At 34.2% G+C, this 10,571-nt stretch overlaps 2 protein-coding genes across 2 annotated transcripts; one reads left to right on the top strand and one right to left on the bottom strand.

Moving 5' to 3' along the window:
- Positions 1 to 329: 329 nt before the first annotated feature.
- LOC112770682 (psbP domain-containing protein 5, chloroplastic) lies at positions 330 to 4,751 on the top strand. The gene is made up of 10 exons (XM_025815022.3): positions 330 to 781; positions 889 to 997; positions 1,471 to 1,520; positions 1,950 to 2,017; positions 2,097 to 2,195; positions 2,511 to 2,570; positions 3,184 to 3,243; positions 3,344 to 3,398; positions 3,601 to 3,650; positions 4,396 to 4,751. The coding sequence occupies exons 1-10, from the start codon at positions 553 to 555 to the stop codon at positions 4,492 to 4,494; spliced, it is 879 nt and encodes a 292-aa protein (XP_025670807.1). The 5' UTR covers positions 330 to 552; the 3' UTR covers positions 4,495 to 4,751.
- Positions 4,752 to 5,009: 258 nt separating this feature from the next.
- Positions 5,010 to 9,524, bottom strand: LOC112770681 (syntaxin-32). The gene is made up of 5 exons (XM_025815021.3): positions 8,960 to 9,524; positions 8,563 to 8,813; positions 8,032 to 8,207; positions 6,673 to 6,870; positions 5,010 to 5,301 (listed from the first exon to the last, which is right to left on the bottom strand). Exons 1-5 carry the CDS (start codon positions 9,198 to 9,200, stop codon positions 5,142 to 5,144), a joined length of 1,026 nt encoding a protein of 341 aa, XP_025670806.1. The 5' UTR covers positions 9,201 to 9,524; the 3' UTR covers positions 5,010 to 5,141.
- Positions 9,525 to 10,571: the final 1,047 nt, after the last annotated feature.

Genomic DNA, 10,571 nt, shown 5'->3' with positions numbered 1-10,571 from the left:
TATCATCCGATTTGTGAATTTTAATTTTTTAAAATACAAAACCTACTTTTCAATTTGTGATTACTTTCATACTAAATTAAAACACACCACTCATTCATAACCGAAAAGTACACAACAATAATTTTCATATAAAAAAATTACATTAAAATACCCACATTTTCTTTAAACATATAATAAAATTCGAGTAAAACAATTACATTAGCCAATAATTTAGTATGAGTTTCTTTTTCTCAGGTTAAGAAAAGTGATAATATAATAACTCATGAATTAACTCAATTTACTCTTATCAATCCAATAATAGGAGAGGCTCCAAGTAACATTTGTAATTTGACCATTTTGAATACCATGGTCCTCTTCATGAATGAATTGCTATCTTTACCCTGCCAAAAAAAATATATTATTTTCTAAAAATAAGGAAAAGAAGAAATAAAACAAGAAACGGGAGCATGACAAGAAGGTGGCATATGAGCAGAATCGAGTTTGAGAAAGTTAGATATGGTCAGTGGATGAAGAAACACTTTAGAGTTAGAGACCTTCCACACTTCCATTGCAATGGTTTTGCACTCTTCTCTCTCACTCTCACTCTCTCTCTTCCCCTTTCTCAGTCCCAACAACAATAACAACCACCTTATCCTCAACAACCTCCTTAATCAACACAAACACAAACGCAAACACTTGTCATGTTGTGCTCTGAAACCCACTTCCCAAAATAATACCTTCTTTAGAAGGGATTTTGTTCTCTTTGGCCTCACTTCACTCTCTCTAACATCCCCACTTTCTGGTATTCTCTCTCTCTCTCTCTCTCTCTCTCTCTCTCTCTCTCTCTCTCTCTCTCTCTCTCTCTCTCTCTCTCTCTCTCTCTCTCTGACGCTTGTTCTTACTTTGCAGCGACACTTGCTGAAGAAGAACCGAAAATGGCTTCCTTTGAAGATGAATTAAATGCCTATTCTTATCTCTACCCGGTTGAGTTGCCATCTAAGAAATTTGTCTTCAAATGGTAGTTACTGTTCATGAAATTTGATTTGATTTGTACTAATTACTTATATGCCTCACAATCCATAATACTTTCTAAAATATAATAAATTAAAATTAAGTGATAACAAAATTGTTTGTCTTTTATAGTAGTTACTGGATAGTGGATAGTACAAAAGTAAATGTAGTTTGTGTTAATACCTAACTGGTTGTATTTAGTTAATTATGTATAGATGTTAGTTAAATATATGTTTATAACTGTATATAACTCAATATTTTATTGATTCATCTTCAATCTTATAAATCCTAATCATTTTATATATATTATTTAGTGAAAGTGACTCTATGGGACTAAGCATTTGGTGCTGTGCTACTGCATTTAACGGAACTATACTTAGTTTAATTCCTCTAAATCCAATTCCTGTCTGTAAATTTTTTCTTCACTATTAAGAGGAATTTTCAAATGGTAGGAAGCTAACTCTTTTCATTTATTTAAAGGGTAGAATCACGAAAGCCTGAGCGATACTCTTCAGCTGCGCCACTTTCTCGTAAGTTCCATTCTTTCCCTTAGCATCATTGCAAAGGTTTATCTTATCAAATAGCTTAAGATTTGAGGCCATGGTTTGTTTCCATTCAAATCTCGTGTGTTCTTGAGATTATCAGTTTTTGCCAGCACTTGACCAGTAATAATTTGCATTTATAAGGGTTTTTACACGCAAGAAATATAGTTTGCACTTATATTTGTCAGAATTTTGTATACATTACACCCATATTTTTTCAGAGTTTGCACACATGAATTAGTAAAATTTATTTGTTAAAGATAATTTAGTGTTTTTGCTGGTCAAATGATGACAAAAAATACTAAAAATTGCTGGCCGCTAAGAGTTTCTCTTGTTGTGCATCAAAGTAACCAAACCATTTGGCTGCATTATGATTTCCTTTTTCTGATAAAATATTGCTCTGCTAATTCTGTACAGCTGACGCTCGCCTGCGCATTGTATCGGAGCGTGTTGATATTATTGATAATCTTATCATCTCTGTCACGGTATTTTCCGAACCTCACATTTGGAACATGGATTATTATTAGTTATCCATTGATTTTTTTTGTGTGTGTATTAAATCAGATAGGTCCCCCAAATTCGAGCATTATAAAAACAACGGATAAGAGTAAATGGACTGCAAGAGAGGTTGCTGATTCGGTTTTATCTGACAAATCAGCACTGGTAACATGTCACTCATTTATAAATTATGCCTACCTTATTCTTATTCATATTTGACTGAATATGAATAAGAATCCTATGATTCTAAACCAATAGCTTTTGGATTGTCATATTTACCATGTCTCATATGTTGAAACCAATATGAATTGTCTAATGGATGATTTGAGCACTTAAATATACGACGGAACATGACGTTTTAAACTTTATTGTCTAGGCATGAATAACATTTATTTAACTATGTTAATTAAAAAATTGCTTTGCTTGTCATCCATATTGAAATATGTCAAATTATAACTTTCTGATTGTAACAATTTGCAGCGAGTTACCTCCAGTCAGCGCTTAGCTGAGAGTTCAGTTCTTGATACGCATTCCGGGGAAGTAAGTTTTAGGAATAATATTTATGGAAAAGTCTAGAGGGCCAACAACTTTATTAAATTCTGGTCAGCATGTAACCAGCAAAAGAAAAGTGAGTAATCCTACACCATTGGATGAAATTTCACACCATTAAAAACATCATTGATGGCTACTTGATGGCTACAAATCACAAAAGTTGCTGGCCCCCTAGCACTTCTCAATATTTATTTCTTGAATTTGGATCCTCTAAATTTTGAATTTTCACTTTAGAAGGTAAAGTGTGAATATTATAAAAGAATATTATAAATTTATAATTCTTCGAGGTACCCCAATAACTAATGTGTTGACAAAGTAGTCCCTGAAACATTTTTGTTAAGACTGACAAATCCCATTCAAATAACAGATTCACCATTACACTTCCATAAACTGTTAAAAATATCTTTTAGGGGCTGATTTGTTGGCATTTGATTGTTTAGGGCTATATCGATGGCTCTCCCTATATTTGTATAAATAGATATCAAAATGTAATTGTTTGTCAATGACAATGACTACTCTAAATATAAGACATAGTACTCAACATCTACATTTTTAAGTTCAAGTTTACTCATAGTGGAGCATATCTACACTCTCTTTGCAGATTGATGGGGAGCCTTATTGGTATTATGAATACCTTGTTCGCAAATCACCAATAAAAGTTGTAAGTATTTTGTTTTGGTACATTTTTTCCCCCTCAAGGAATGATGTGATGTACTGATGTCTGTAATTGCTCACCTATGCCTGGCAAATTGTGATTGCAGACACCGGATTCAAGTGTCTTTCGCCACTATCTTGCTTCAACAGCTGAAAGAGATGGTATATCCTCTCATTTTTACTACTTGTATTTTAAACTTGCTTAGTTAGATTATTTCTACTTGTGATTCGATACGAGACTGTTCTGTCATCGCGCGATATCATATGCCATGGTTTAATACTTCAGAAATTCTCGAGTTATATTTTCTTTTCATCATTTCATTTTAGCAATTCTCTTCTGATATTGTGAAGCGAATGATTGCAGGTTATTTCTATTCTATCAGTGCTTCAACTCTTAGCCCACAGTGGGAAAAGGTACTCCACTCTCTCTTATGGTGTTTACATTTGAACAATTATGAATGAAGTTAAGCACTTCTAGAATGATATCATTAAATCCTAGTTAGCAATGGTGTTTACATTTGAACAATTATGAATGAAGTTAAGCACTTCTAGAATGATATCATTAAATCCTAGTTAGCAAAGGAAATTCTTGTAGCCTGATTTGGATGACCATTTAAGTAGTAAGTGTGAAAGTAGCTACTTTTGCTAATGTGAAGTTACATAATTCATAAACATCTTTATATTGATAGTGTATTAGTGCATACAAATTAAACTTCTATTTATTTATCTATTTTCTCTAAAAAGTTCATGAATGAATTAAAGGATTAGAAGATGTGTGTGCAATCAACCATGCTACGTGCACACCAAAAATAGCACTAAATAAGCTATTGGTGTAAAATAAATGTTGAAATACACGTTAAAAATGAGTTAAATAAAATATATATTTATATATTCAAATGTATGATGACTGATTTGGTAGCTGCTTTTTTACGTGCACATGGTATTTATGGTGTACCAAAAATTTCCTCATGGGTTACAAGGTCATATGTGGAAACCATATTTTCGTTGATGTACCAAAAATATTTTATCTTCGTGCTACCATATGATGATGTGCCATTATATTTGCTTTATCTTTTAGGAATAAATATTCTTTATTATTTTGTTTTCTATCCCTTTTAGGGGTAGGCTCTAACTAATGTTGACAATACTTTTGGCGTAGATGGGGCCTTTCCTTGAAAAATCAGTGAGCTCGTTCCGCCTTTTAAAGCCAACGGAAAATTATGTTCCTCCTTATAAAGATCCTTGGAGATTTTGGTGAATAGAAGAAGGAAAAAAAAAAGAGATCAATTTTGTTGTATTCATGTATTGATTCTTTTGGGATATAATTTATGCAAGAAAGTTGAAATCGCATATTGTATTCTTTTGGGTTTGCTGAAAAAGGAAACAAAGAAATGATCAGAAATGGAGTTATGTATGTAATCACGCAACAATTCCTTTCATAACATTGAATTTGTACAAAAACTAACGATGGATGGAATTGCTGGGCAAAAGAATAAATACATTTACAATTTACAATCCTATACTACAAATAAACTGCCCCAAAAGACAAAGTTCCCCCTTAAATATTCGGAAGCTGTAACATCGGTTTTCAGGGATCAATTAATGATATTAATTTAATACATTTTGAATTAAAAGATAACCTTTACAGAAGCCTCCACTGCGTAATAATCATCACAAATCACAACGATATTATAGTAAATGGATAACATGCAATGCTCAATAGTTCTTAACCTTCTCAAAATATGACAATAAATACAAGATTTGACAACCTTGTTGGGAGCTAAACTCTTTAGGAACGAATATATATATTCAAAGAAAGAAATATTAATGGGATACAAAAGGCTCATCACCAGTAATAAGGCCGTCACTTGTGTCCTTGTTTTCATTTCTGTGTCATTGGAATGACTATGCCACAAAAAATAAGAAAACCATGAGGAAAAATATTAATACAAAGAAAATCTTGATCATCAGCCACCTATTAGAAGATATGCTGTTCAGATACTTCAACAGAGCCCCTTGTGCACCTTCTACGTTTGCCAATGTATCGTCCATGTTCTCATCAATTCTGAAAATTGAAACACACATATCATTACACACCCAAAAAAAGCAAAAGGAGTACCTCTATCAACCCCAACAAATGTCTTAGTTGCACAAAATGAAAACGAAAATGGAAATAAGGACAAGTTAATTCAACTAGTTAGCAATCAAGGTCCAAGAGATGCAACTGTTTCCAGCCAAATTACTATTTTGAAATGTTTGCAAGGTTGTCAAACTACAAAGTTCAAAAGAAACTAATGACAGGGCTAAGGGCTAAGCCAATGTAAACTCAACTTCAATTAATGATGAAAACTCAAATGTTAACTCATAGCTAATGACACATATATTAATCAGGATTAGCACTTAAACCAGCGAATAGCATCAAATCAATCCTCATATGGCAAAGTATTGATTCATCCACAATGTCCTAAGCCAATTTTTATTTGAATTCCGGCATATCTCAAAGCATACCCAAAAATAAAATTAAAAAACATTCAAGAAACCATGAAAATAATTTCATATAGTCATTGCGGGGAATGAATTGGAGAATAGTCATTAGCATGAAAACTTTCATTAATATTATTTAACCTGTCCCCACTCTCAACAAAAGACTATAAGTAATTTCAACTGACCATATACCAGAACCAAGAGGAAACAATTTTGCTCTAAGAATATTATTACATATTTAAAGGAACCAATAGGATCAGTGAAGTGACTAAAGCAAAACAAGAAAAGCCAAAGTGTGGGTTTAGTGCATGTGATGCAACTCCTCTTGGTGTCATAATGCATAGGAACAGAAACTTTTCAAGTACAATACAAGGACACCATAGCTGTTCATAATTTTACCAATAACACCATATGTTCACTTTTTCATCAGCAGTTTTCCCTTTACACTTACTATTGCACTATAGGGAGATTATATTCTAACAAGTAATTTCACCACACTATAAGCAACAAGATGATAAATTTTAACAGCATTTGGCATCCACAACCTTATGACAACATGCAGTAAACAACCCAATCATACAAGGAACCATATATCCTCCATACACCAAACACACTAGTGTTCTATTGTTCATACTACCGCAGCTAAGTTCTTATCCAATTATTCTGCTCAGTAAGCAGCAAAACAAAAAATTAAAATAGGATGCGCACATAAGGCTTACAACCAGAAGCCAATGCAAAAAATTGCTACACATAATACAAGTTTATATTGATGCAAAGACAAAACTCAATCCACAATCAATTTTAGCAATAAAGGCTCTATTGATGACAGAACTGTTGACAAATAAATAAAGCTTAAATCTAATAATAACATACATCTTCTATCGTATTAGAAAACAGTAATAAAGGGCCATAAGAATGTAAGCACATAGTACACCAGTGAGACATATAGAACCTGATAGCAAGCTCTCCTTGTTGGGAAACGAGAGTTGCTAATTGATTAAAGATATTGCTGAGTTCATGAATAGTGGATTCAACATTATGAAGAGCTTCAGCTCTGCTTTGCATGTAACTGTCTTGCAATGGAACCATTTGCTGCTGTTGTTGTTGCTGTTGCTGTAGCAATGGCTGACTCTCCCCATCTGCCTGCTTCCTGTGGATTTAAAGGCCACAAAAGAAAATAAGGTTTGAGGCTAGAGTTCAAGATATAATTTGACCCAAACCTAGAAAAACCTTTAACATCTCTACATCTATATCTATATCTATATATATATATTATATATAATATATAATGGGAATACGAGAAGGGTTGGTGTCTGACCTTTTTTTTTTTTCTAAAATACCCTTCATTATATATAACGTATAAAAAATACTTTTTATTTGTTATATCAGAGACTTGAATCCAAAACCTTTTGATTAAGTTATAAACAATTCACCATCTCAACTAATCCCATTTTTATTACTTTTATATACATTTAATAAATAAATAAATAAATAAGTGAATCAATAGGAACGTTAGTGCCTATTGATACACTAGTTGAAGCATAAGAAGTTTTCATTGTTGAATACAAAAGGACCCAAATCTTCCCTCGTAACTAGAGCTTTCCCTTTGGATCTTGTAAGGCAAGTTTCATGGACCTGATCAAGCATTTCCATCTTAGTCAGACCAGCCAATCCCCAACAGAGGAAAATGATTTCACTGGCATAACAAGTTTTTTAAGTGCTTTCTTATTTGATCTTTTTCACTGAACAATTTCTCTGGACAGGCCAAGTTAAAGTAGTACACTAGTACCACAATTTTACCAGGCAGGAACAGTCCAGTCCAAAAAGTTAATGTCTTAGGGCTACGGTCTTGACACGCCTTACTTGTAAGTTGCAACAAAGGAAAAAATGGAGAATTGATTAATGAGGTAAAGATATGCAATGAGGAAAAAATAACACAGCAAAAGGACAATGACAGAGTGGTTGCTAGACAATGCGGCAAAAGTTAGGTTACACTTTAATAATAATAATTAAAGTAAACCAAATAAATGAAGGATACAAAACTACAAGCATGCTCCATTCTGCTTAAAGACTAAGTTAACTTAGAGTCACTACTTTGTTGGAAGAAAAGTTATGCGCTTAATACTATTATAAAGCACATTATGGAAAATAACGCGATGATTAATGAACACAGAGCAAATGAAGTTATCTTACAAACCATTTGTACTAGGATTTAAATTTAAAAAAATCATTAAAGCAAGAAACAACAAACACGTGTTCGATTATAATCTAAAAACCAACAATAGAAGAAGTAAAGTAGAGCACAACTTACTTAGGAAACAACTCAGATGAAGATGAAGACCCACTAGCCCATGGAGCTGCGGGGGCATTAGAAGCACTAGCAGCCGTCCTTGTAGCTAATGGCCGTTGACGGACAAAAGGATTAGCAGCATCCTTAGAACCAGAGGCCGAAAACAATTGTCTCCTATTCTCATGTACTTTCAAGTTCTTCACGAAAACAGAAACACAGCTTCAGTCATCAGCCATAAAATATAAACAAGAGTAAATTACACCAACTTTTCCTTAACTTAAATGATATCACACACGACAACTCCCCAATTTGTCATGCCTAAGCTAAACTTTCAAGGGTAAGAGTGTCACTAGAGTTTCCATGTGATGCTCAGCATCACAATTTAATGTATTGGGAGTGTAGCATTGCCTAGATCTTACAGGTAGCTAGTGTATATATTTTGAAATTCGCATAGCTTTCGTGTGCAATTACAATACCATCTGACGTGGTAAGTGTAACTTACCACATAAACCGACAGAATCACATCAATATAGTAAAGCTGCAATACAGTACCTCGGTTCTCATGGTGAGAACTTCTTTGAACTCCTTGGTGGTGCTCATCAAACGGGTCTTGAGGTCATCTACAACAGTAGTCGAATGGCTGGTAGTGTCGGCAGAAACGTTCCCGCTCTCATTCCTCGAGTTGCATAGCAACTGAAGATCCACAACTGCAGAGTTCAACGCAGTAATGTCTTGCTTGATTACACTCGTAAGCTCTTGGATTTCCATTGTAGGGTCATCAAAAACCGAAGTCCTCTTCGCCACTACAAAATTTTAAAAAATAAACAAAAGAACACAAATCTCTACTCTCTAACCTCTTAAGCTCTAAACTAACGATTGAATAAAAAAAAGACAGAATGCAGAGAAAATTGAGGAACCAATAATTGAGATTGTTGCGGAAATTGCTTACACTTGGCGAGCTTGGCGAGCTTCTGAGAGGTTTGGTGGATCCCATAGCCAATCTTGGAAGCCCTTCGATTGAACTCGGACTGAATTGCGATTGCGGATCGCTGTTCATCCGATCTGGAAGAAGAAGCAGCAGATGAGGAGGAAGTGGTTGTGGGTCCGTTTGAGGAAGAAGATTTCTTCAACCTCTCGGCGATGGTATGGAATTCGTGCGTGCGATCCCGAATCGACGAGTGCGTGTGCATCTTCTTCGAGATCTGTGGAATGCGAGGGGAGAAAAATAGATCAAGAAAACCCTAGATCTAATTTCGTTACTGAATTGGGAATCGGAATTGGAATTGCTGCTGTGAATAGATGAATTGGAATTGAAGGTAGGAGAAAAAGCTAGCTATGTCGTAACGAAATGCGAAATTGGGAATAATTGCATGTTATTACAGTTGATTATTGAACATTGATGAACCCGCTTTCAGCAAATAAAAACTCAACTTATCCATCACTGGTTGATTTATCAATCCACATTTAAGGGTCTCTTTGTAAGAGCTCGATAATAATCCATTTATTTTGGAGTCATATTTCGATTTACAAGAATATTTGGTAAAATATTAACTAAAATTTGTCCAAATTTATTATTTTTTATTTTATTTAATATATTATATAATAAATAAATATTAAATAAAATAAATTTAGATTATTAGATTTTTTTATATAAATAAAATAAATATTTTAATTACGAATATACTTTAATTTCAGGATATTTACGGATTTAGGGTAAGTGACTTATCTCGTTTATAGTGTAAACGAAATAAGTTTAGCCATATTTCGTTTACACTATAAACGAGATAAGGTATAAACACGTGGCAACGTATTATGTTTACAAATATGATACGTAGGAAATAGTTGTTTAGTCATATCTCCTTTACATTATAAATGAGATACGTGAGATTTAAAAACGTATACACAGTAAACGAGATAGAATAGGATAAAAATCAACCCCTTATAAAAGGATTAGGAAACTCTTGGGATTCTTCAGAAATCTTTCAATTATTCTTTCTCTTCCATTGTTCTTTAAAAAACTTAGCAAAAATGTCTAGTGGCAGTGGTTTCTTTGTTGTGATAGTGTATCCCAACTGTTAGATGAGAAACAGTGACAGCGGAGTTATATTTGAGTGTGAGAATCCTGCACTATTTCGAACTCGAAGAGCAAATTCATTGTCCGAGTTAAAGAGTATGATATTGACGCACGTCGGCGGTGGTGAGAGAAAAGAGGTTGGTAGAGTTGGGTATAGGATGCTAGCATCGATGGGGAATGGTGTATTTCGGGTTTGTCTATTCTTGCTCGATGGCGATGAGCATGTGCGCCTAATGTTTGACATGCACGGCAGAATTATGGTTGAACAAGTGATGGAGCTTTCTGTGGAGGTTCGTGATGTTGGTGGTGGTGGTGCTGGCAGCTCGAATTTTATACCGAATGACCTTCTGCTCGCACCACGACCGTTGCACTGTGCTAGTCCAGTGCATGACATGGACGCTGAGGATGAGGAATCCGACGAAGAGTACATTGCCGATAGCCATGAAAGTGGTCCTCTGACGATGACGATGATGATGAGTTGATACCT

The sequence above is a fragment of the Arachis hypogaea genome, chromosome 18 (genome assembly GCF_003086295.3).
Source record: "Arachis hypogaea cultivar Tifrunner chromosome 18, arahy.Tifrunner.gnm2.J5K5, whole genome shotgun sequence".
Lineage (NCBI taxonomy): Eukaryota > Viridiplantae > Streptophyta > Magnoliopsida > Fabales > Fabaceae > Arachis > Arachis hypogaea.
This window is presented reverse-complemented; position numbering and strand designations above follow the sequence as displayed.